Raw genomic sequence first — 27,925 nt, forward strand, 5'->3', positions numbered from 1 at the left:
AACTCCTGTTTTCTATGAACCTGTAACCTTTCCTCTGGCTGCATTTAAGGACAGCTTCAACATTTTTAGCATCACTACAGATAAAGATGAAACCCCATTAGCTTAATATATTTCATCCCTCCAGGAGTTTCACATTGTTAGATGTAATGAACGTTAAGCCTCTAGAGTAGCGTCAGGCCTTTGGGGCTTTAGGTTTATTTGCAGGAGTCTGTTTTTTTGTTAATTGTCACTGAATTACAAGGAATAATCTGGAGGTACATGCACGCAGCTGGGCAGCATTTACAGCATAATCTTTAATTAAATTCAAATGCAATTAAAGAACAGAAGAGCAAATCCCTCATCTGATCACAGAGGAATCACAGCCTGTTTTAAATCCTGACAACAGCTCAACAAATGTGAATTTAGTTAAGTCTCAGCACCAAATTATGTACTTTTTTAACAGAAGGAAGGCTTGCCACAAATGCCACGAGCTATTGATGCTTGCATTATGATGATTACAAACTGTATGTTCCACTCATGTCCCAGCGTGCATCCATAAATAAAAACATGTGCACACACTCACGAGCCCGTTTACACACCTTGTGCGTCATCATCATAACCGGTTTCAGCGGAACGACGCGATGGCACAAAGTGTCAGGGGAGCAGGTGTTTATGCCTCTCAGAGGAATAGAGAGAGCCTGAGATGTGGGCTGAGAAACACCGACCCCCTTCTCCTCCCTGCAGCTTTCCATCCATCTCCTTCTTCTCCCCTCTATTCCTCCTCCTACAGTCATCTTTGATCCTTGTTTTCTCACTTCATTTCTTTCATTTTTGGCTTCACTCATTCCCACTCAGCCCCCCTTCTCCCCATCATCCCTTATCTCTGTTTTGCTCTCCAGACTCATCCTCTCTCTGTTTCTTAAATCTTCAAAATATCATGGTCACTCAGCTTGGCTCCTCCACGGTCCTCCCCAGAACTCTTTTATGCACCAAAATCTAATGGCATCTTTCATCACAAGTAACATTTAGATGTATGCACACATACATGAGCCTGAAAAATGTTTCATCTATTTTTTATTTTATTTTATTGACAACATAATGCAGTAAATATTCGGCTGTGCAGCCAATCAGAGCAGCCAAGCAGGCAGCTCTGATGAAGTCACAGGGAGGGTTGCGGATAAATAGACAGTCGCTTTAAAAAACAAACAAAAAACAAACAAACACTGAATGTCTCCACTCTGCATCACATTAAAACTTCACACATTTCTAATGAATGGATGAATCCACACTGAGCACCATGTCTCCACATCAGGACAATCTTCAGGGACCGACGTGATCCGTGGTGATGACAGAGAGCTGAGAGGAGTCAGTCCACACAGTGCGGTGGCAGTTGCCTCCGGACAAGTGAGGCCTGCATCTTTGCGATCAATTTTTCAGCTTTAAGGATCCTTTTTTTTTACCCCAGAGTCTTCACAGCTACATCGAATTGAAAGAGCGTGAGCGGAGCACACGAGTACCATCAATTAGTCAACACATTATGTTAGCAGCAGGCTTCTGAACGAAGCGGCCTGCAGCTCTACAGTCAGTTCTTCAGCCTCTCACACTTCCATCAATCTGAAAGTACTGAATGGAGGAAGCGTGCCAATGAGCAGTACACAATGCACAAGACACATCCACAAGAAAGCCCAAAGCTTGTGCTATAAATAAGACTGTATGCATGTTTAAGTGTCATTTGAAGAGTCATACTGTTCAAATACAATCCCAGCCATGTTGAGAAATGAAAGCTTTAGTCCTCGTCGGAGTCCGAAAAGTAAACTTCCTTCTGTATTTGCATTTATTGTACCCTGCAGTGTTTGTCCATTTCCGTGCTTCACCTTGGTGCCGCTGTGTAACTTAAGCAGCACACAAAGCATGCACCTCTCTGGCCACTGTTTACTAAATGCTCCGCGCCCGAGTTGTAGCGCGGGTGCGCAGCCTCATTTCCATTTAAATTTCCTGACGTGGCTCCTTCCTCAGCAGCTGAGGATCTTGATGAAGGCCCGTCTGAATTCGATGTTGAAGGTGGTGTAGATAACAGGGTTGAGGGCGCTGTTGACATACCCGAGCCAGGTGAAAGCACTGTAAAGTGCAGGAGGCACGTAGCATGTCCTGCAGTGGGTGTTCAGAATGTGAGTCACAAAAAAAGGCAGCCAGCAGATGAGAAACACCCCTGGAGCGGGCAGACAGCAGAGAGGTATGGAGGAAGGACAAAAGGGAATTGAAGGTGTACGCGGGACAGAGTGGTGGGCATAGTAATAACATTTAAAATAAAAAGGAAGAGAAAAGGAGAGAAAGAAAACAGAATTCGTGTTAATCATGGTCACAGCACATGCTGGCTAAAACCTCCCTCAAACAGTTATCTACCAAAGCCTTCTTAACAACCCTATAATAACTACACTGGGTTGAAACCTGCATCTGCAGGAACAGTAATGGTTTGTTCACAACAAACACAAAGCGAGGTTACGCTTTGTGACGCAGATTTGCCTGTATTTGCGATAATAATTTCAATTTATTTCCCTCTTCACAGATGGGTGGGCACTGCGGCGGTTAGCACCACCGCCTCGCAGCAACAAGGTCCTTGCTTTAACGTCCTCATCACCCGGGGCCTTTCTATGTGGAGTTTGCATATTCTCCATGTGCCTCGGTTGGTTTCCTCCGGGTACTCCAGCTTCCTCTCACAGTCCAAAGATATGCATGTTGGCCATAGATATGAGCTACATAAATGTGGCGTGCAGTCTAAAGTGCTTTGATTTGTCATTAAATGAAAAAGTGGAATATAAAACCCAGTCCATTTGCACTTTGTATGCAGTTAAGCTGCATTAAAGTGTCCCTTCATGTTTGGTGTGAACGCAAAATAGTGTTTCTCTGACAGTTTTGAAAAAAACAATAGAATAAAATATAATAAAGAATGAATTAAGCCCTACTTTTGTCTAAGCTTCAAATGTCACAGTGTCTAACTACATAGTTTACTACCTGCAGATAAATACAGACACGGATAAATCTTCCACTATTGCCCTGTTGCTAGTGAGCAGACCTATGAGGACACTTTTAATGGGCCAATTAGACCAGTTCTAACCTGTGGTTTGTGCGGTAGTCATATTGAAGTCTTACCCATCAGCGGCCATCAGGATACATTTTATTGTGTATAAACAGGACTGTAAATGCTGCATTGTAGCTTGAGCAGTCATTAAATTCAAGCGCTATAATTGGTGTCTTGACATCGCGGTAAAGTTGTGGTCAGTTTGGATGAAAAAGCAGGGCTGGGATTGTCTTCTGTGCATGTGCCACTGGCTTTCACTGACACCAGTGTAATGTAATCGGGCACCTCTGATTACATTTTGTCAGTGAGATCTATGCTGTGTCAGAGCTAACTGGACCAGGCCTAAATAAGCAACCTGGCTGATAATTGGAGCGTGTGAAAGCTGTGTCAGGAGCTACAGTGTGTGTGCTGTCTGGGCCGACACAGTGAACCCGAAACCTGACATTTCAGCTTGATTTATTGTAGTATAGCTAAGAAAAATATGCAGGGAATGCACACAGTGAGAAAAAAAGTGCTGGTACTGTCGTGGGTATATGTGGTAGAAAAGTTAATCATAAAAATGTGAAAGAAGTCGAAGCAGAATAAGCAACTCGGTCATATATCGCCTCTCTAAAAGCTGCCTGTGTTATAGAGTGTGTCACTGTGACATTTACACTTTCATTTCCTCAGCTTATCTCAGCCTCCACTCACCGAGCACAATGGCCAGCATTTGAGTGGCTTTTTTCTCCCTCGCGTGCATGCTCCTGAATCGGGGATTGCTGGTGTGAGACATCGGCCGCAGTGATGTGTGCGTCTGCCCGTTGGACAGATCTTTCACCTCACAGCTCATCCTGACAGGAGGACGCTGGATCTGGCTGTTCTCGTCGGGGTCCCGTTCACCCCGCTCCTCCTCTACATCCAGCTCGGTGCGGCCACAGGAGGCATGGCTGATGCTACAGTAGTTCTGCGTGTCCACCGGGGGCAGCACTGAGTTCTCCACCGGCCCAGTCTTCGGGCGTTTGCCCCACAGGCATCCTGAGAGCAGGTTAGGCTTGGAAGGACCCGAGGGTTCTTCACTCTGCTGACAGGAGACACAACACAGTTGACAGCTTGAAATCAATAAAGGCTTAATGCTGGGTTGGTGTGCTGGACGTATCAGGACAACAGCATGAAATGAATTTTTCAAGTGCTTCCACACCGATGCTTCCAACAGACAAACTGATGTGATTTTTCAAGGGGTTTACATACTGTCACCGGTCACTTTTTCAGATACGCCAAAACAGCTCAACAGCTCCTTAATGTAAATATCGAATCAGCCAGTCACATGACTACAACTCAGTGCGTTAGAGGACGGAGTCATGGCCAAAGCAAACCAGTTACTTTGAATGTGTAACAGTTCCTGGTGAAACTGGACATTTGTTACATGGATGTGTTTCCAGCACCTCATTGAGTCTATTCCACTATTAATTAAGGGAGCTTTAAAGGCAAAAAGGTGTCCATGACAATATTAGCAAGGTGTATTTTAGATTATGTGATGTTTTATTGTGTGACTGGCACCAGGGAATTGAGAAGAGACATTTATTAACTGTGCACTCTTCACACATTTGGATGTAATTGTGTGATGGAAAATTTGCTAAATAAAACAATAATTAATTTATCTTATTATGGCCACAACGATTCCTAAATTTTGAACAATTTGTAACACTTAAAACTGTAGATTTATAAAAATTTCACAGCAGAATAACCGTAAATAACCAGACATCCTAATAGTGTGTTCACAGATAGGAGGGCACGCTGCGGTACATTCAAGACCAGTAAAGACGCATGTAGGAGATCAGAGACAAACCAAAATCATGGTGATTTTTGGTCATACTGCCCAGTCCAACAAAACCGATTTAAAGCAAAACCTCATCAGATTTTAAAGTTTTATTGCAATGCAAGGCCATGTTATTATAGTTGCACTAATCAGTATCTTCATAAAGCACCAGATCAAATTATGTGTATGGTTGTGTGATTTGGCTGCTCTGTCGAGTGTTTTAGTGTTTCAGATCTCCGTATTGCTAGAATCCAAGCACCAAATGGAATAAAAAGAAGAGGTCACCTCACCAGATGGATCTACAGATTTTATGCCAGATTCCGCTCAGATACACAACCCTCCCATTTATCTGCACTTGGGACCAGCAGTCGGAGTACAGTAGCTTGTGACCCTGATGCTGGGTTTGTGTCTTCTCCCAGGATCAAGCTGGGGATATTTTACATGTAAGGCAAATGTGCTAACCACTGCACCACAGAGCCACTAGTATCTGAGCATCAGCTGGCAGACAAAGTTTCCATCTGGTGAACATATTCAACCATTTATTTGCAACAGAGACAGATGAAACAAAACCAGATAGGCAGGATGAAGGCTCAGTGGTTAGCACTGTAGCCAGACAGCAAGAGGGCCTGGTGTGTCCTGCCATTGAGATATATATTAATACTGCTTATCTCATTCTAGGACACTGCAGATGGCTGCCCCTCCCTGAGCCTGGATAGGCCAAAGGTTTCTTCCTGTTTAAAGGCAGTTTTTCCTTCCCACGGTCACCAAGTGACTGCTCTAATTTATTGATTGGCTTTCTCTTGTAGGGTCTTTATCTTACAGTATACAGTGCTTTGGGGGTGATTGTTGTTGGGATTTCGTGCTATATAAATCAAACTGAATTGAATTATCAGATGTCAGAAATACAAGTTTAAAAGTTTCCGTGTGTCTGCTGAATGCCTAAATATCTATTCGTTTGCTTCACCTCTCTTGACTAAGGTGACTATGTGCCAATTTTGTGTTTTCAGCTTGTGTTGCCGCCCCAGAGTATTGAAAACAACATTATTCCGGTTTTAATGTTTAAATAAGTCATCACACTTCACTGCTCTACCTTCTATTTTCCCTCACCCCTCGTAATATGTATTGAGAAATTGCCTTTAGCTTATCCTCCTTAACCTCATGTGGAAAATATGTGAAGCTGAGAGCTAGGCTGCTCCGCTAAGCCAACAAAGTGGCAAATAAGACTCAGAGAAATGTAAAGTTATGGTCAATACATATCTGAAGGGCTCTTCGGATGGACTAAAAGTGCGCCTGACTCCAAGGTTAATAGTTGACATTCAGCACACGCCAGGAAATCCTGCTACATTTTAGGAGCTGTTTCATTTATCTCTTGTACCAGCAAATACTTTAACTTTCCCAACCTGCGACAAATTCAGTCTCAATTTTCCCTCTCCAGCAATAACACGTTTTTAAGCACTGTGCAATTTGCAGTATGACCACAAACATGACTTTTCATGATATTCTCAGCCCATCGCGCTTTTTTATTTCCTTGCTGATTTGAATCCTCTGCCTTTGAATGCTGTGTGAATTTTGCAGGTGCTGAATTTTGCAAGTGCATCTCACACAGTCTTTGCTCAGCCTTCTAGTGAGCAGGTGAGATGAGGCAGGAAGCCACGCTTCACAATCACGACTTCTGGCTCCTTCTGTGACCCCCCCCCAGGCTGCGACCACACAGCCAAATGAGAAAAAAAATCTAATTTATCTGAATACAGTCATAGAGACACCGGGATGAAAAGCTAAAATTCATGCAACCACATTACAAAGCTCCAACACAGTCAATATAAGTTACCTAAGCATTAAACAGTGATATATAAGTTAAAAAACAAAAGTAGAGCAATAGAAAAAAATAAAATCTGGTTTAGCATAACACCCACCACTTTAATCCTTATAGGTGACAAGTCGTGCTTCGCCTTTGGAGTCTCTTCTTGCAGACAGGTCTCCTAGGGGGATCAGAGGAAAGTTCAACAGAGAAAATAGTTTCCCGAGAAATGAACAAAACCCCGTCACCTCAACCCCATCAGTCCACAGGTGGAACATATTTGTGCCGCTCACTTCAAACTCATTGATCCATCTCTTTTCATCTCCCAGAATGCTTTCATTAAAATTCAAACAATTCTCATTGAGCGTCCCCAACGCGGACTAAAAAAATCAAAAGAATTAGGATTTACGCCTGTTGTGCCTTCAGTCACTCTCCCTCCTGAGCCGAACGCTGTGCAGTCCAATTAAAGCTTGCTGCGAAAATAGAGATAGGTGCCTTTGAAACACACAAAAAAGACATACTCCTCCTTCATAGGAAATGTTTATTCTCTTGACTCAGTAAGAGTCCTATTATCTTGTTTAAAAACATCATTCCACCGTAGTTCTCTCAACCTGAACCCCTGCAGAGCTGGCATCTTACAGCTGGAGGCCTCCACTGGATGGGATTCCAAAATGGGACTGCACTGTTATCTAGTGTTAAAACGGAGGGAACAAAGGGAAACAAAGGGTGCAATGAACGCAGCCAGAATACTCAGGAAGCTTCTAGGTGTGGCAAAGCTATTTAAGTCACTGGGTTAAATTGTCTTTTTATACACCATATTTTAACAATAGGGTGCAGATGCATTAAACGTGACCTAATGTATCCTTGCCTGTGGTTATTAACATCCATCATCTGTATGATAGATGTAACTGGGACAAGGATTAGAGTGATGGACACGATTGAAAAACTGACAGCTTGTTGAGAAAAAGAAATTGTCTCATAATAGAGATTAAAGAACAATGTGACCCTTGTGACTACATTATTATTATGTGGCTTTCTGAAGGACTAAAATATAACTTAAGCTTGCTTTGTTTGTCAGATATACATCTATCTATCTATCTATCTATCTATCTATCTATCTATCTATCTATCTATCTATCTATCTATCTATCTATCTATCTATCTATCTATCTATCTAATTTTACTTGAATAAAGGTCACATGATCCCATCAGCACACATGAATCAAAGTAAAACATTTTCACTGACTTTACTTTAACTTCTTATTAATTCTCAGCTGGTTTTGCTATGCAACAAAACATGGAAATGTCCATATGTGTCAACGATGATGTCTATTTGCAATCCTGTGAAAAACTAAATAGACCCTCACTATCTTCATAGAAATTTAGAAATTAAACCTTGAAGGTCATCACAGTGCAATTAGAAAACGACTAAACCGGTATGGGTTCTTTGGAAGAGTTGCCAGGAAAAAGTCTTCAAAAAGAACATGGCGGCAGAGCTTAGGTTTGCAAACTTGCATCTAAATAAGCCACAAAACATCTGGAGCGATCTCCTTTGGATAGATGACACCAAATTGGAGCTGTTGGGTCATAATGCACAGCGCCAAAAAAACACCTTAAACCAACTGTCAGGCACGGTGGTGGCGGGATGATGATTTGTCTTGTTTTGCAGACACAGACCTGGGCACCTTACAATCATTGAGTCGACTATGAGCTCCTCTGTATACCAAAGTATTCTAGACTCAAATGTGAGGGCATCTGTCTAACAGCTGCGCAACAGGACAATGATCCCAAGCACAGGAGCAAACCCACAACAGAGTGGCTGAAAAAAAAGAATTAAAGTGTTGCAGTTGCAGAGTCAAAATCCAGACCTCAACCTGATTGAAATGCTGTGGTGGGACCTTAAGAGAGCTGTAAAGAAATGAATGTCTGAAAATGAACTGGAGCAACATTGTAAAGCAGAATTTGCCAAAACTCCTTGACAATGATACAAGAGACTGATAAAGTCATAGAGAAAAGCAAAACTTCAAGTTAATGCTGCTAAAGGTGGTTCCACAAACTACTGAATCATTGAAGTACTTGGATTTTTACAGCACTTCAGGGAGTCCAGTGAAAACCTTTTTTCTGACTGTCAACACATAATTATGCATTTTTTTGTTTTTGTTTATTTGCTTTCTCATTCAGATTTTTTTAATACTGGGCTCAAGCTCAGGAGCCAAACGTAGCACAGATCTTCTGATTAAACTCGCTATTCGACAAGCCATTTCTTTAAGAACACTGTAGTTTTGCGTTGACAGCCGTGTCAAACACACATTTACATTTCATCTTTGCCCGTGTTAATTCTGCACTACATGCTGACATTTACAGAGCGCACAGAGTTACATAGTACAAAATCACACAGCTTTCTCTATTTTTCCAGTAATAATATTATATTCTGCAGATTTCTCTGACATTTCCTTTGAACCCTCTTAATTGCAACTGATTCAGCATATCAGAGGAAGACAGCTTTTCCCCGGGCACTTTTACAGTCTTTCTGGCAGCAGTTTTCTTGTTGATCACTTTGTCTACATTTTGTACTCTAAAATTAAACAGTTATTAGAGTCTAATAGAGTTTTTTTTGCTTTGTTTTTCCCCCTGCACACCGGGAGTCTATCTAATAGAAAAGGGGTCCAAAATAAAGGTGAGTTGTAATTTGTTATCAGTGCCGAAAATTGGTGAATGCAAATAAGTGAGCGAGACAGAATCTGCATGGGAGAGATTAATTTACTGTGAGGAAAATACCTTACACTTACAATAAATCAGGAGCTAAATAAGAACACAGTTTTTCAGAAATGGAGCACAGTGAATGTGAAAGGTGTTATAATCGTATAAAAACTGGTCTAGCTGCCCAGTCATTATTTTTGACATCTTAGGTTTGATATATGAAAGAAAAAGAAAAAGAAAGGATGGTGTTTTTATTTTCCCCTCAGCAAAAATAATTCAGGCACCACTGTCGCCCCTTTATACTCCGACATCTGTCAGAATATCTGTTCTTTAATGTGACATTTATAGAATAATTAAGTCTCCATACAGCGAAGGAGGAAACTGTTACATTTACGGACTTTTGGAGTTTGAGAATCAATAAATATGTGAAAATAACTCGGCTTTTACAGCATCACACAACCTTCAAATTAGGGCTGATCTTTTCTCTCAGAAATCCAGCTGCACCATGAGTTTGAAAGCTAACCAAACTTTTTATCCAAGACACCATTCATAGGAAGGCTTTCTAGCAGGATGTTACACAAATCCATGCACAATTTCAACAAGCTGAATGAAGCAGCTGCAGAATTCACCTGTGTGAGAAATTCTGATGTTGATGTTCAGCATGTTGGGATATCTCTTGGAATTTTTTGTGCTTGGCAGCTCACAGAAAAGTTAGAACAGGTCATCTTCCTACACAGTGAAAGTCCATTTCCAATCTGATTGTTGTTTGTGCTGTTTCAACACACAGTGCTAAAAATCAGATGGGTATGGGATAAATAATTTTTATCCCCACTGGGAATAATTAAATGATTTTGTGGAAGCAGGAACATGTAGGCCAGAGAAGCGGAATCCCTCACAACCCCATCGGCAAATCACACCCCAGTCAGATGATTATTAAATCATTACAACAGCACATCTACAGTTCTAAACATCGTGGGCTCATTATAAAAGAGTCAAGGCCATCTCAGTGTAAGTAATCAATTCATAAATGTTTGGAAGATTTTGTGGCTTTTTATGACAAGGTCAAAAACTTCTTTATGATTACCACAAACCCCCAAAGCTGCTCCTCTAAATAGATTTTTTAGAATCAATAGATAATTATTGTTAAACTAACTATCTCATAAAGCATCTTTTACTATACCGTGCACCACTAAAAAACACTAATAAAGGAAACCGACTCACCACGGATGGTGGGGTGGAGCCTGGCTGCACCTTTCCACTGGCCTGTCCAAAAGTGATCCTCTTCCGCCTCATCCTGAGGAAGACGTAGATGCGGACGTAAACCAGCAGAGTGACAATAAACGGCAAATAGAAGGACACCACAGAAGAGTAGATCACAAAGTCAGGGTTGGAGATGGAGCACACCAAAGGGTCGTCTGCAATAAAAGGAAAATATCATTATGGAAAACAGCCTTAAAATTCTAGGATAATAAAAGAGACAAACATCATCTTTTAAAGCTGGCTCTCTGACCCCAGAGTATGCTATCAATCTTGAAAATTGCCTTGATGGTTTGTCCTCTTTTCATATAATGCCTATATACCGAACACATGCTATACCCCAACAGAGATCACTGCAAGATAGAGATATGACTGATATGACAAGACTGAGCAATAAATTCAGGATAAGAGACCACTTCATATAATAAAGGCTGTATATAGACGAATTCTTCATCCAAACCATGTCACCTGTATAATTAGCATGAAAATAAATGAAAAAAAAGCTGTAGTGAAATGCATATCACATGTCTGTGTTGGTATGAGCTTACTGAGCGATACCTCAGTACACAGAGAGGTAGAAAGAAGGATGGATAGATACAATCTATTTGGTGCCACTCTCCAAACTACATTCAGTTGCTAGACTCAGAGTATTGATTATTTCTTTTTTGTATGGGAACAAAACAGATTTGTCTGTTTGAGCTGATCCGTGTCAGTCGATTACTTCAAAAGAAAGACGGACTTTAGACCTAACAGGACCCCCCCACCCCACCCAGGTCTCTGCCCCTGAGTGGTCAGATTCCTGCAATAAACAGCCATTGTTTCACTCTGGCAGTAGACTAAACTCAGTGCTTGCATGTCTGTGATTTGCTTTACATTGTGTTTCACTAATGGTCTTAATTGTTTGTGTTCACTCATGCATCTGTGCTGCTGCTGGCTATTGAAATTAAAATAGCTGCTGGTGACATTGTTCATATTTTGTTATTTAGCTTCAAACTATATGTGATTTGGCATTAAAGCACAGCTTCAGTGTTGGAAAACACAAATGATTTTTAACAATAAACAAGACGGCATCTATTTTCCACTTGAAGTAACCTCATTCAATCAGACAATATTTCGAAAGGACGAAAGAAATATTTGCTTTACTTTTCTTTTTAACTAGAAAAATGTGTGACAGAGCGAACAAAGTTGCAAAGTTTTTTTCTTAGAATGACTTCCTACAATAATTAGAAACAGCAAAAGAAGAAAAATAAAAACAACCATAAAACGAGCACGGATCATGAATAAATCAATAAAAAAATCTAAAAGGTTCAAAAGCAAAGAAGACTGGGATAAATAAACAAATAATAAATAAATAAAACAGCCACTTACCAAAGATACAAAAAAGTCCTCCAATGAAACAGTGTATTAAGAGGAGGTTTAATGGACATAAATGATTCAATCAATCAAGTGCAATCTTTGAAGTAGAGAAGAAAGTGTAGAAATAAGAAGGTGATTTAAGTGACTTTGAATGTGGCGTGGTTTGTTGGTTGTCTGTATTGCAGAAAGTGCTGATCTGCTGTGCTAGTGTACTACCATCTCTGGGGTTTCCTGAGAATGTGCCGAAAAAGAGAAACTTACTCATAGGGAGTCATATGATTGTTATGGTTTTCTCTGTTGTATTATTGTAGGGTCTACCTCACAATATAAAGCACCTTGAGACGACAATTCACATCGGATCACCAAAATTGAACAACAGAAGTTTTGAAAAATGTTGCCTGCTCTGATGAGTCTCAGCTGTTGCTGTAACATTTGACTGGTGGGGTCAGATTTGGATGTAAACCACCTGAAAACATCCATACAATGGTGGTGTAATTTTCTTGTCCCATTTTTTTTTTTTTTTTTACCAAATGTCTATTCATATGTACTCCACATTCACCAGATCTCAGTCTCTCCAGTAGAGCACCTTTGGGATGTGCTCGAACAGGAGATTGACATCATGGATGTGGATGTGATGCAGACAAATCTGCATCAACTGTGTGATGCTGTCATGTCAATGTGGATTCAGATCTCTGAGGAATGTTTGCAGCAACTTGTTGAATCTGTTCCATGATGAGTTAAAGCACTTCTGAAGGCAGAAGGAGGAACCAACCCAGTACTAGCAATGTGTAACTAATGAAGTAGCAAGTGAGTGTGTCAGTGAGCACCCAGGCATGAACGGGGTTAATGAGTGCTCATAGTAATTTAGAACATGTCTAATTAATGCTTTAATAGCAACATTTTAAAATGAGGAAAATAGCAAGCAGCAATTTATTGTAAGTGTAATTTGAACTGGAAGAAGTAAAAATATGAAATTTAAAGGCATCTATGACCTGATCAGGGGCAGACAGAAATGCACACAAGCACATGAGTGACCAGTTATGCTCAGCATAAAAACAACTGTCTATCCAACAGGCAGATAGAAATTTTGGGGCTGATGATTTAAATTTTTGACAATAAAGAAGCTCTATGTGAAAATGCAGTGTTGAGTGCACAAAGGTAAACAGAAGCACTTTTGCAGACATCAGGAAAAAGTCCACAATTTATTCTGAACAAGCCAACAAACTTGCTAACGTGCCACCTCTGTGGCTTTCATTGGAGTCAAAACGGACGCCATGTTGTTCAAATACAGCAGTTTGGCTGAAAGATTCAGAAAAGAGTAATAATTAAAAGCAAAGCGGGATGATTCTGGCTGAGGTTCCAGGTTTTGTAGCGAACATCTAATGTTTCTATATTTTATGTAAAGTCCAATACATCTCTGTCTCTGAGACAGCAGCTTTGATAGACTGGCCCCTCTGGCTGGGAGAGTCACATATTTGAGTCCAGCAGAGTAATAGTGGAGTCATTTTGGCCTCATGACAGTGTTTGGCTCCATGTTCCTTGAGCGGATAGATGTTTTATGCTCTGAAATTCATTGTGTGAATGCTCTCTTTGTTCGCCCAATATAAGCTTGTCTATTTCAGAGGCAGGACCATAGCAGATGTAATGCCACGCTGCAACACATTTCTAAACAAGCAATAAGCAACCCAAATCAAAACTTCTGTAGTGTTAAAAAGCAAAAGACTCTCTGTCCTACCTGGTTTCACTGACAGTGAATGCCTCGAGTATAAAACTACAGGTTTTCTGACCACGATTGTGTATGAAAGTGGATACTCGGATGAGCTGAATACTTCAGATGCTGAGTTCAAGATAGCAAGGTTTTATGTTCTACTTGAAGACAAGAATGAGGGGATTTTTGTTCCTGCAGTGATCCCACAATAGAGTAAAACACTGTTAGAATAAATACGGAACAGCATAGAAGACTATCAGTATAAAAACACATGCAAAATAAAAAATAGCCCCACTGTGCACAGAACAGGAATCACAGCACATTCCTGCTGTGTCTTTTGGTCATGCATACTTGTCAACCTCACCTAATGCTCCCATTGCACTGTAACTGGAGAAAACCCACCATCAACACTGCATCCATCCTCTGCATCTCCCTATATCCTGTTGTAATCTCCTTGCTACACTGCCATAAATCCTTCCTCGCTCTTCTTCTCCTTCTCAGGCTTCTACACCTGTAAAATGTTCATCTGAGCAGCTTCACCATCTTTTTTAGTAAGTCTGTAGTACACATGTTCTAAAAATATGCTTTACATGACTCATGTTCATGACTTGGAATCGTGGGCTTGGAAGAGTTTGACAGTTAAACTATTCTGTGTGATGACTTAGACAGTTAAAAAGTGCTAGCATATTTAGGAGGATAAAACTAATTAACTGTTGGAAACATCATAGATTTTGATCACAACATTTGTTCAAATTCCATACAGCCGTGCAGTCATTTGCCTGAAAAATGAGCAAATATCTACCAAGGATGGTAAACGCTCTTTCTTGTGCAAGTAACAACATCCAAATGAGAAAAGCTGTAACGCTGGATTTTATTAATAACCAACAGCAGCAGTTGTGGCGTTGCAGTGAATCTTCCACTTGTTGGTTTATATATTTACTCATTTTTTAACAGGAAATATTGTAGCTATCAGAAATTGCACAAAATCTCAAACTCTGTGAAAACTCTGCAAAAGAGTGACATGAATGGTCATTTTCTCTGTGATTACAGCCTTCACAACATGACAAGACACTGCATTAGACTCTGCTTCCCTGGTCTGCCCACATCCTTCAGATTCAACATGTTTCAGCTCTTAATGCCAATAATATTATCTGCTGTTACTTTCACAGACTTGACAAAACTCAGGACAGAGCCACAGACGACACATGAAATGTTTACAGCACTTGATTTATTCCCCACGGCTATCCTAAATGCTAAGAACGCTAAAATTTAATTCTAAATTACGTAATTAACGTTAACCAGAGAACAAGCCAAAGTCTGAATGTTGTTGAGTTGACCTGTGGTGTTGAATCCAAACAGCAGGGGGCAGGACACCGCGAAGGCCAAGACCCACACGGTAGCAATCATGACAAACACTCTTTTTCTGGAGCGATGAGTGGTGTTGTACAAGACGGGCATCACTACTGCCGTATACCTGCAGACACAGACAAGGATTAGAGTTTGCTCAGCTTTGGAGACGTGTTTATACAGAGGACAGGTGGTGACATTTGAATGAAGGAAAAAGTGCTGATACGGTCCTGCAAAAGGGAATAGAGGGAGAAAAAGAGTGTTGGGCTTTGGGGATACCAAGAAATGCAATGCAGAGAAAAAGTGGATGGTATAAAGACCAACAATGGGAAGGCGTACCAGGCACTATTATTTAGAAACAAATGGGTATTCAGCAGTAACTCTGGTGAGGCTTTGATTTAAGAGTTAATCAGCACACTATATGCCAAGAGTGTATAATGAGCCCGGAAAAACAGGTCCAGCAATAGCCTAGAAGAAGCCGCAATTATGCTGGAACCCAACCCAAAATAGATGTGATGTAATGTTGTTTAGAGCCAGATAACTGCCATGATTGTTTATCCTCATCAGGCTAATTACTCTTGTTCTTCTCTGGGCAAAATGCAGAGTGAAACCCGGAGCCAAACAGGCGCGGACGTCCACTAAAAATATTCTTCCCACGCTGCTCTCCTTTGCCTTTAACCTCCTGCCACGGCGCTGCTGGGTTAGAATAAGAGCAGAGAAAAAAATTAAAGAAAAGAAAGGAAAAAAGTTGAGTGATAAAAAAATAATGTGCAACCTTTATTGATCAAGCGCTGCTTTAAGTTATACCTTTAGTTTCATCAGCTCTTAAAGTCACCACTCAAAGCACGACTTGAACTGTAAGTACTTTCACCGGGACAATTCTCCTTGAAGTTTCACGGTAGAACTTGGGTTATGGCGTATTTACGCTGCTTCTGAAGAGCCGTTTAAAGCTGACAAATCCTCTGTTTTCAAAGAGATCAGTGCGATAAACTAACGGCGCTGCTGCAAAGGTAAAACTGATCTCAATGACACGCAATGTCCCAGGGGCTTTGCATTAATTTAGAAGCACACAAACATCTAATGCTGCAGATTTGCTTTTGACTTCTGTATTAAACAGTCAGGAAGAAGAGCAGCGTTCAGGATGACTTCATTGCTCAGGTGCAAATTATGAAACATCCAAAAGAATCATTTATTTAGTATTTCATTTAGTATTTAACCAGTTGATTCGGAAACATTCAGCTGGATTCCTACAAAAAAATGATGCCAGGAAAGTTTTACAGGATACAATCGCAGCCAGATTAACATGTTTAGAAGCTCTGGAATTTGGGCCACTGCCCTTTTTTGGCCTCAGAGCTCCATGGCATTTCTGTTGTGCCATGTTGCCTCATTAAAGCCGGATCCTCATTGTTGATTTTGTTGTTTATTAATTCATTTATAAAGATTTCTTGGCCACTTCTGACAGGAGACACATTTCATGAACACAGCATTGACATAGTATGATTTTTTTTTGCTATTGTTCTGGATTTTGGACTCAGGGTTATGATTTTGAGGTTTTCTTTAGATTCTTGTTTTCTATTTTGTGTGCTGTTTTCATTGTTCTTTTGCTTTCGGACTTGAGTTATTTCTGAAGTGTAACTAGTGTTTGTTTAGCTCAGTGCAGTTTCAACTGCACCTGCAGTTCATTACTATCTACCTCGAGCATTTGCATTATTTGTATTTGCATTATTATTATTCTTTACACTCTACGCTTCATTATGGAAGTTTGGTTATTTATATCTGATTATTTAGTGGTTAATAAACCAATAACCAGTAGCAAGTGTCTTCGGAATAGTGAACAAATGACAAACTCTCACGATAAGCTCGCTAAGTGATCGAAGCTGCAGATTTCTCTGTAGGTTTTTGACTAGAAGAAACTCCCACCACACTGTGAGCATTTTCTCACTGGCATTATAAAAATATCAGTACTAAAATTAAGTGTAAGAATGTTGTATTTTACTCTTCATAACCTCCGCCAAGGGGGTTGTGGAATTGGAGTTTTTTTATGTTTATTTTTTGTCCAATTTACTGAAAAAGAATTCTGAACAGATTTGCATTGACGTTTTGGGCCCTGGCCCAACTTAGGAGTGATTCACTTTTGGAGTCGATCCAAAGGAGGACTCTTTGGAAGCAGTCTTCACCACTGTGAGGTAGGGACGTTTCCCATTATATCCTCACAAATGCTTATCATATTGATGTAACAAAAATTGGCAGATATCATTTTGATGTTCTTGAGGAAATCTAAGCTAGAGCCAGAGATCCTTCGTCCAGGAACTCGCTTTGTGGAGGGAGTTTTCAGCTCTGGAGGAAATGTGGTCTTTGACGGCTCTTGTTTGGACCGAGATTCTTGTTGATAAGTGGCCACAACTCTGGTTTCACGTTTCCTCGTTATCTGGCAGAGTGGTTCAGATCTGCTCGTTTGTTGGGTCTTTTTCTGTGGAGTTGGCATGTTCATCCTGTGCCCATGTGGGTTTTAGCAGCTTTCTTCCATGGTCCAAAGACATCCATGTTAATTTATTGGCGATTCTAAGTTAGCTGTAGCTGTATCTTAGGCAATGATGCAATATAAAAGTAACAAATCAAGAGTAATAGCAATGTGTTAAAACCCCACAACAAATACTGCAGGAGAACCTTGTTTGTTATTGCGGCAAATGAATGTATTTGAAATAATACCAAAAACTCAGAGTCACACAGAGTGAAACTGGGACTTATAAAACATTTACTGTCATGCAAACTCATGAAAGCGCTCATCTTCCCCTGCAGTCGTACTCGCTGCAGAGAAAGGCAAACACTCCCTTCTCCATACAGGCTGAGCAAATATATCCCCCCGAGAGTTCTTATGCATCACTGTATTCATCCTGTGCAGTTGAACCCTTGATGCCTGTGGGGTTCCAAGTTCAAAGACCCTTTAGAGATATTAAATGTTAACTTTGATACAAGAACAAAACCTACGCAAATAATGATGTAAACACCAGATGCTGCAGGAGAGGTTCGAGGTCCTCGTACTTGACATTTTCCTGTGCAATGGCGCAAACATCTGCTCAGCAATTAGCCAAAAACCTAAAAGCACCTAGCCTGCATGCACATGCTCACTCCTGTTACTTTCTCACTGTCTCTCATTGTGAGAAACTCACACACTGAGATGCACACACAGACACACAACTATCAAAAAGATACGAGCAAGATGGGGAAAATATTTTAATCCTTCAGCGAGCTTTGAAATGTCTACGTGGCGAGGTGAAGGAAAAAAAATCTAACAGAAATGACATTTACACTGGAGATGTCATGGCAACATCTGCAGTCATACATAGTAACTGCAGCAAAAAGATAAAGACACACACACACACAAACACACACTCGCACTCACCTGTCAATGCTGATAGCGCACAGGTTGAGAATACTGGCGGTGCACATCATCACATCCAGCGTGACAAAGATGTTACAGTAGAGCCGGCTGAAAAGCCAGGCTCCGCCGACCACCTGCAAAGGACAGACAGGCAGATTAACGACACTCACGTTTCCCCCTCCTTTTCTTCCCCTTCTTCACAGTCGAGTGTGAAGTGCAGCGCAGGTGACAAAGAGGTTTCATGAAGAAGGGAAAAAATGTGCACACAAGAGGCACTTTGGCCCAAATTACATAAAGAAAATCAACTCTGAGCTGCCAGCATGAGTCACATATTAACCCTGACGCACTGAAGTTGAGCATTTGCGCCTACCGGGATATCACTTTGGTTTATTAATGTGTGTTTATGTTATGATATAGTGTTTCAGATTGGTAGCGAGGTAATCTGAAGTAGTCAAGTGTAAAAAGTCCTGTTATTCCAGTGCTGTGATGAGTGGCATGGAAATAAGCCGAAGGAGGGTGCCCATCTAAATGCAGGGTTTAATTACACTGAAGGTGTTTGTCAGACTTTTTTTCACAAAGGGCATAAGCCTCGAGTTAACACACCAGTACCCCCACCTCTTCCTCCCCAGCAGAGTCTTACTCAAGTCGACAGGCTTTCACTTAGGCACCATAATACCTGGTAATAACTGTCTGACAGAGATAAATGGGATCCAAGCAGCATTGCCTCACTACTGAATCTCTCAAATCCAGCATGTGAATATACGCCTACCTACACAGAGAGGCAGCAGGCACACATGGGAATATGCACATACACATACAAGTATGTAAATAGATCAAATTAGCTTCTTTTTTCTGTTTTTTTTCTACACAAGAGGTGTCACACGTTCTAATTCAGAAAAATTTCTCATGCCTAACCTGCTTAACCTAACATCGTCATAACCTTTTTCGACACGTGGAAATCCAAATTTCATCCCAAAGAAGGGATTCTGCCAACTTCACACACAAAAATCAGTTGCTCTCTGTTGAATACAGTCTTCTCTGAGGAGGCTCGGGGTGAATTTTGTCAGGTCTCAGATAATTATCTAATGATGGCGACGCGATGATGCCATCGTGGTTATGATTGCTACTAAGATAACAAAGTTTAAACACAAATTCTTCCACAAACTAAGAGTGTGAAAATTGAAGAACAGCTTAGCGTTGTGTACCAGTTTGAAACTACATACTGTTTCTCTTCAGTTCGTAAGTATTTAGTGTGCTCACATGAGACACCGTTTCCTGGAAGTCAGTGTTTTCTACAGTCCTTGCTGGAAATACAACATTGTAATGTAGTGTTTTATGTACCAGCTGCATTAACAGTGAAAGTCTTTATGTTTTCAGTAAATTGCATGGAAATGGGACTCATTATACTAAGTCACGAATACCTGCATCTATTCAAGCAAATTGCTGCGGCACCTCTATCATCTTAATTTTAAGCCCAAATAAAGAACCTAGATCATGCTTTAAATCTTTGTGGCCGCAATTAAATACATTTCCTATAAATAAGGGCTCTACACACACTATGTTCAGGATGCATGTAAACAGCACTGCAATATAATGGAAGAGGACTCTAAATTCTTTTGATAAGTGTGTGAGACCAAAACAAAAATGAGGCAAATAAAGCCACTACCTAGGCAGAACCATGTTTTGAACTATTGACCGTGAGCTTGATATGAATCTCCTGTTCCACCACATCCTAAAGCTCTTTTATTGGATTGAGATCTGGTGACTGTGGAGGCCAGTTGAATACAGTGAACTCATTGTCATGTTGGAGAAACCAGTTTGGGATGATCTGAGCTTTGTGGCATGATACATTATGCTGCTTAATGCTGCCATCAGAAGATGGGTACACTGTGGTCATAATGGCATGAACATGTTCAGCAACAATACTCAGGTAGGCTATGGTAATGAAATTATGCTGAATTGGCACAGAGTGGTCCAAAGTATGCCAAGAAAATATCCTCTACACCATTACACCAGCAGCACCCTGAACGGTTGATACAAGATAGGATGGATCCATGTCTTCAAGGTTGGTAAACCTCAGGGATGGTTGTGTGTGAAGATCCCAGCAGATGAGCAGTTTCTGAGACACGTCTGCCTGGAACCAACAACTATGCCACATTCAAAGTTACTTAAATTACTTTTCTTTCCCATTCTGATGCTCAAACTTCAGCAGGTTGTCTTGACCATGTCTACGTACCTAAATGCTTTGAAAGTAATACATGTGATTGGCTGATTACATATTTGTATTAATGAGCAGCTGAACAGGTGTCATCGATTACAAGTCATCGATCCAGGGATAATGTTGTCATGTCTGTGTGCGGCATGCAGTAATGGTGGACCCAAAGTGCAGACTCATGGAGGCAAAAAGGTGAACTCAAATGCAGCTTTATTGCAGGATGGCAAAAAATAACTGAACTGAAAATAAAAATAAACTACACAAGGTATGCAGGCTGACAGACAGAACGCACAGTAAGAGATGATGGAGATCATGACAGAGACCAAGGAAAACACAGGGCTTAAATACACAGAGGGTGCAATTAGGGAATGGGAGATGGGAGGGAAACATGGCTGGGACAAATCAGACCTAACGAGACAAGGAAAGCAAAACTAGAAACGCTGACATGAGACACGGACTTTCAAAGTAAAACAGGAAACATAACACAGAGACGCAACAAGGGGATACAGGTGACAGGGGAGACAGAGCAACGATGAAACAGACACAGAAACCAGGAGACTAAGAACTCTAACATAGAAACCAAAATATTAGAAATATAAATAATGACAAAATCAAAGTTCAATAATAATGCAAAACTCAAAACACTGGGTCAACAACCCAGGTACCCTATTAGATATGACTTGTATGGTTTGAGAATGCACAGGCTAATTATAGGACTAGATCAGACGTTGGTAGTTCAAACCCTGGCCGGTAATCTGCACGCCAAAGTTGCTCAGATGCATTCATTGGAATGTCAATGTTAGATAGAAAGGTGTATAAAAAGTGCTTGTGTGAAAGAAGCAAGTGGTACAAAGTGCTCCTAGTGCTCGAGTATAAAAGTGCTATATATGAACCAGCTCATTTAACACCTGACTACCCTAAAAAGAGAATATAGCCTCCACTTTACAAATGGAGCCGTTTCTATACAGTCATGTTGCATATTTTTGGAGGCTGAGCGACATTGTTTAGGATGAAGTGCTAGACGTGAGCGCTCAGTCATCACTGCCATTGCAACCACTTTGCTCAAGTACAAGTCATAGATCAGCTGCTCCATTCAAGGATAATATGACTTGCTCAAGGGCACATGATTGGCTCCCGCTGAGGACAGGAAGAGCGACGCTCACTGACTTTTCTCGTAAGAACACACCTGCAGAAGCTCATCAGCATCCCTCTAGTTACATCAGGTTAATCCGCAGACCTTCAGATTACAGCTCCCAGGGTGATGGTGCTTATAGTCTTGGGAGCTGAAAGTCTTTACCTCTGATGCTGAACTAATAAGTTTCTCCCCCCCTTTTTTTTAAAGATATTACTTTTAAATTTACTCTAAAATAATGACTATTGGACTTTTGTGTCATATTATCTTTTAATAACCAGTTTTCAGTGTATAATAAGATCCCCTTTGAATCTGAAATGAGGAGATCCAACTCATTAAAAAAAAAGAAAAAGAAGTAGCACATGCTCTTACAGCATAGCTGCTCGCTAGGAAGTTAAACCCATGACTGAACCCTGTCGAGGTTTATGGCGCCCTAAATTTACCTTTCGGAGGATGTAATCATCTTTAATTTGTCAACTTCTGCTCACTGGGTGTGTAATTACTTTTTTTTGGGTTGGTCTGCTGTTGAATCTTCTGCACTGCAGGAGAAAAAGCACTTTCTGCTGACACTGAGCAAAATTCGGGCACGAAAGGTTGGCTGCTTATTAAACATAACCGGACTTCAGGACTCATGTTGGCAAACGCCTGCCCTGCAGGAACACTCTCTGTCTCTGCGAGCTTCAAGGAGGTTGTTCTATACACACCTACGAGCCTGCCTGAAGTAAATTTGCAGCGTTCAGTGACCTTAATGAAGTGTCGTTGTCTGATGGTCATGTGCACCTGCATACTTAATGGAGCTGCTGAACAGCAAGTAACACGAAGGAAAGAGATAATTACCAGACAAACTATGTTACACTAGTGAGTAATCTGCAAGGAGTAAATAAAAGTGAACAGAAACTATAAAAAGCTGTTTGCTGCAAAGGTTGGATAAGAATGAAATTCACAGGTTTGCAGAAGCCTCTTTATCATCTGATGCGCAGCCAATTACAGAGCGGATGACGCTCTCATTTAATATTCAATATGTCCTTAAGCAATTATGTATAATCTACATAAATACTGAATCACTATCTAAAATACTTTCATCATCATTACTGTCTTCGGATCACTCACACAGCTGTCACCATGTAATAAGCTCTGAATGACCCTCATCCTTTCCCTTTTTGAGTTTAGCTTTTTTATTTTGTCTTCCACACAACTTTCCTCTGTTCCCTTCACAATGTCAACTCATTCACTCCTAAATAACTGTATTTTACCCCGTCTAAATCCTCCATATTTCTAATCATGTCTTGCTTCCCCCCTGCTTCAGGGCTCTCCATGATTTATTTCCTGTTAGGCGGTACTTCTGCAGCTGTTAGTGGGAATATTGCAGGGTACTAATTATCAACAATTAATAAAAACAAACATCCATAAGCAAGCAAACATGCAATTAGGATAAAAAATGGTCTAATCCCAATAGGAATGGGAACTAGTTCGTTAGCAAGAGAAAGGAAATGATGAAACAGTGGATGAAAAAGTTGCCTAAAATGAATGGTTGAAATAGTTAGAAAATGTACATGGATACTTATTAATATTATTATTATTATTATTATTATTATTATTATTATTATTAGTATGTATTTTTCGGATAATAAGGCGCACTGTTGATGAAGGGGTCAGTTTTCTTACATGAGACACAGAGGATTTTATGGCACATTAAGCGAAACAAGACAGTCAGATAAGTCATATTTTACTCAACTCCTTCTTCTTGCTTCCTCCACTTCCATATCATTAATTCATTCATATTGAATTCTCTTGCAGCTGCTCTATTCCCATGTTGTTCAGTATATTAAGGACTAACCTCGTATTGTGGATGGATTATCTCAGTTGTTCTCCTGACTGAAGTTTGGTCCGTTTACAGCATCCTGCCATGCGACTGCATTTCTCCCTAACCATCGGGAACCTTCACGTTAACTTTTATCGAGTGGAAAAAAGTTAGCATTCATCCTCCAGCTTCACTGTGTTTATGTTACGCTAACATAGCTGTGTCGCTAGCGATCATGTAGCACATCATTGTATACCAGCTAGTCCAATTTCAGTAACCCTACAAACGTCACTGCGGTTTAGTTTTCTAAAAAAAACTATCTGCATTTGCATTCATGAAATTTCACCATGAAGCTTAAACTGGCGATGAAAGCAAATATCAACTTCTGTTTCAAAGCGATCCCAGCCTCATGTTGAGGATTATCACAGAGACCAAACAGTGTATTTCTTTGGAAGGCCCCGCAGGCTGTCTCAAACAGGTTGCATCAAAATTTGTCCAGCAGGGTAAGATCATCAGTGCAAAGATCTGTTGTAATATTATGGGGCAACTGAGTGAGAACACTGGGCACAAAATGACCTAAAATCTTCTCATCTCATTTTGCCCCCTGCAACTCTGTGATGTTCTCTGGAATTCAAGTTGAAGGGTTGATGTGTGGGCATGGTGGAGAAGAATAAGTGGAGTGTTGGAAGCAGTGTGGTGCTTCACAAGAAGATTCAAAGGGAAAAACAGATCGGAGCCCACCTCAGCATGGATAAAGGTTTGATTCAGCTACTCTAAACATTAGCAGCAGGAATGAAACCTCTGCCAAACAGTGCAAAATATGACCATTCAACCTCGCAAAAATATATAAAGAAAATCCTTCTATATGGATGTAATTACAATAAACTTTTAAAACTCTACTGAAAAGAACATGCATGAGATACTGAAGGATGTAAACACAGACACTCACCTCCAGGTAGACAGCCCAGGGCATGACCAGGGAGGCCACGAGCAGGTCAGACACAGCCAGGCTCACCACCAGGTAGTTGGTGGTCGTCTGGAGGGAACGTTCCCTTAGCACGGCCAGGCACACCAACACGTTCCCAAATACGATGGCTAGGATAAGCAGGGAGTACAGCATGGCGTAGTAATTGCGCTCCCCCTCGTCCTGCCATGGTGCCTCCAAGCTCTCATTCCTCTCATCCCATCTGAGGCGCTCTGACTCATTCCAGAGCCGCTCCGAGCTGCTAAACATCGCCATTGAGACGTCCCAGTGACATGGGGGGTGAGATGTTTGGCAGACCTGCCCAAAGAAAAGAGTATTGGAATAAACACACAACCTCCTGTTTCCTTTTGGATTCCCACACTTTAGTCATTAGGTGAATTTTCTCATAGAAAGGCCTGCTGGAAAACAGATCCTGACTCCCAACACAAGTCAGATGCACTGATAAATGAAACGTAAGGAGATAAATCCCAGCAGTAACACTCTCTTTGCAGAGCATCGCTGCTTTTTGCTGGCACGAGAGTTTCATTTCTCCTGCTGAATAAAAAATGGGGGAGCGTATTGACGCCTCTTCACGATACGGCTCCGTGGCTCCTATAGAGACAATCATCTCCATAAAGACTCAGCAGACAATGCATGCTTCAACCGTGCAATGCATTTATGATTGTTCCAGTCACCCTTTCAAAAGCACTGCGATCGTTCCTGTAAATGGCATCTAAAACAACTGATAAAAACAATGGGAGCTACAAAACAGAGATGGTAGCTTTAATTAGGGCCTGGAAGAGAAGCTTTAAGCAGTGTCAGGAAGGTTAGCTCATCAGGGAGGGGTAATAAGTCTGTGCTGCCACACTGAGAGGTCTACTTGGCTCGGTGCTCCTTGCACTCAGCCCTTCCTCTCATTTATCATCAAACCTCCCTATCTGGCCCGAGTCCAGATATCAGCCCACTGTGGTAATACTCACACCTGTGTCTAGATGGTAAACATACTGATCCATCTAATCCAGCATCCCCCATTCTTTCAGTGACAGAAACAGGGAGAAAGACACAGAGAAAATCAGATCCTTTTTAGAACTGGCTCAGACCCAGGAGGCTTTTAAAGATTTTCTCAGTCTATAATGCCACCAAGCTCTTCAATGGCTCCTGTATCATATTATTGTCCACAGGAGAACCTGAAGAAGCAGGGGAAAGCCAGGCACCAATACCGATCACCTTGAAGTCTCCTCAGGGGAGTGCAGCAGTGGATTTATCACAGAATGAGGTGTGGCAGGTTGCAGGGATGCCAATCAAAAAATATTTGAGGAAAACCACATCTGTACACACACACACACACACAGTGTGTGTTCAGTCTGAACAGGAGCACAAGGTCGCATATTGCTCTACTGAAAGGTTTGTTTATACTTGTATGACAAGTGCTAATTGGACCTGATTGCCCTGTGCACACTTTTGTTTTACGACCTCGCTTTAATGTTAACCACTTATTCCGGCCTCTTAATGCCCCCGTCCAGGGGTGTGACCTCTCATAAGTGCCTGTGAAGTAGGCATCTAACAGACCCTTCAATGCACATGCATGGTGGCATAGCATCTGACTCAGCGGACATGCTCTGAAGTCACAGTGAAGCCTGCACAGTGACGGAGATCGTGACGGTGTTTAACTTTATGTTAGTCCTAAAGACAGTTATGTTAACCCAATAATAAACTGCGCATAGACTAACAGGAGGGTTGCTGCCACAGCAGACTTGGCTGACACCTTGTCAAGGATTTTTTTTCCCCCCCAGTCTAGCTGTGTGTAATAAATTCATTTTGCTACCTGGAATTTATTACAAATACCTGCCAAGTTCATCTTATTACTCGATAGTCAAACATTTATCACAGAATTCAATTAAAGCCCATAATTGCAGCGCCCTATCATGCGTCGAAATCACCTTTCTGCAAAGGCTGAGGTCAATTGTAGTCCAGTCACACACATGAATGGCCTAATTAGTGACAAAAATGATTGTGCCACATGATCAGTTATCGAAGTAAATGCGCAATCAAACTGTTAAACGAGCAGCGGGTGAGGATTTAGCTGGAGAGACAACACATAAAACATTTCAATTAATAATACATTACTGCTTTTTCTTTTTTAAAAACCCAAACAAAAGTACGCACAAACGCTTACATACCTGTTAGTGTTACCCAGTGAAGAATTCATCAGATGCCATCGAGGAAAAGCATCATCCGTGCTGAGTTAAAAGTTGCCCGGTCGTTGCGTCCAGCACTGCGAGGCGAGCGGGAGGAGCCGGAGGAGCGCTCGGTGCCATTGCGCACGGGCGAATGTGGATGTGGAGAGCTCACAGATGAAGCTCCAATCTCGCTCGCTCACTTCATTTTCCCCCACCGGGTCTCGGTGGCTCTATGAGGCTTTCTACAGTGAGCTTTCTGCGGCCACACCGGAGTTACGCACGTATGTTGTGGCTACATCAGGTGTGCTTAGTGACGCTGTGGCTAATTATTACGAGAGGGGGGCGCGGAACATGTTTTGATCTGAGAATAAAATGATTGCGTGTCACTGCTATGATAGAAGTTTTTGTATATCTGCGTTGTGAGTTAGAATCCCCTCCCTCATCAGTATGACCCTGACACAGTCTCGCAGTCTGGGTCGTGCTTTGCTGGAAGTGATAATGGAATAAAAATAACCAGATGCTGGCCTCATAAAACAACCAAATGAAAGACCTGTGAGGCATTAGGCCAGCCTGGGTGCTTAAAAAACATGTGTAAACCATCGCGCCATTATCTTTATGGGCCCCTTTATAACCCCGTGACATAAGAAATGCCAAAAAGAAAAAAGAAACTCTATGCAGATAAAGAATACCAGGACCTTTTTGCCTTATATCTCTCTGCTCTCAGCCAATGCGTCCCCCCTCTGTCTACATGGCATTTTAAGATAAGAGGAATCCGTACTGCAGGAGCCCCTACAGCGCGCACCAAGTAAGTGAGATCTGGACCAAACCACGCGAAGGAGGGTGTCATTTTTCCCATTCATGTACACATTCCAGCTCGCAAAGAAGGAAGAAAAAAAACTGGAGAAAATTCAGCAAAAGTCCTGTGAGGGAGGTTTAGCACAACAGCCGTTTTGGAGACAAATGAAGGCCATGTGGTTTACATTTCCAGAATTAAAAAAAGGCAAAACAGAGTCATGTAGTCGACTTTATTACAAAGCCTTGGTAGAGTGCATTTTAAAAAGCAGCGAGCAGCAGGAAGTTAATGGCCTGTCCTGTGTAACTGCAGCCGCTGACAAACAATCGCCAACTGATCATTTTTCACTCTGAACCACCTGTCAGTTTGTGTTTTAACTCATGTAAAAGTGCCTAAATGTCCTTGGTGCCCACTGGAAATCTGACCCATCCTTCTTGTC

At 41.3% G+C, this 27,925-nt stretch overlaps 1 protein-coding gene across 4 annotated transcripts; it reads right to left on the minus strand.

Moving 5' to 3' along the window:
• Positions 1 to 1,036: 1,036 nt before the first annotated feature.
• Positions 1,037 to 27,106, minus strand: drd3 (dopamine receptor D3). 4 transcript variants are annotated; one of them, XM_039617028.1, is made up of 8 exons: positions 26,694 to 27,106; positions 24,499 to 24,831; positions 18,423 to 18,535; positions 15,010 to 15,146; positions 10,573 to 10,766; positions 6,767 to 6,832; positions 3,749 to 4,118; positions 1,037 to 2,127 (listed from the first exon to the last, which is right to left on the minus strand). In XM_039617028.1, the coding sequence occupies exons 2-8, from the start codon at positions 24,787 to 24,789 to the stop codon at positions 1,850 to 1,852; spliced, it is 1,449 nt and encodes a 482-aa protein (XP_039472962.1). In that variant the 5' UTR covers positions 24,790 to 24,831; positions 26,694 to 27,106; the 3' UTR covers positions 1,037 to 1,849. The 4 variants fall into 4 exon arrangements, with proteins under 4 accessions (XP_039472962.1, XP_039472963.1, XP_031588445.1 ...); XM_039617029.1 differs by having other exon boundaries at positions 3,749 to 4,115; positions 26,694 to 27,104; XM_031732585.2 differs by having other exon boundaries at positions 1,860 to 2,188; positions 26,694 to 27,104.
• Positions 27,107 to 27,925: the final 819 nt, after the last annotated feature.

The sequence above is a fragment of the Oreochromis aureus genome, linkage group 9, assembly GCF_013358895.1.
Source record: "Oreochromis aureus strain Israel breed Guangdong linkage group 9, ZZ_aureus, whole genome shotgun sequence".
Taxonomy (NCBI): domain Eukaryota; kingdom Metazoa; phylum Chordata; class Actinopteri; order Cichliformes; family Cichlidae; genus Oreochromis; species Oreochromis aureus.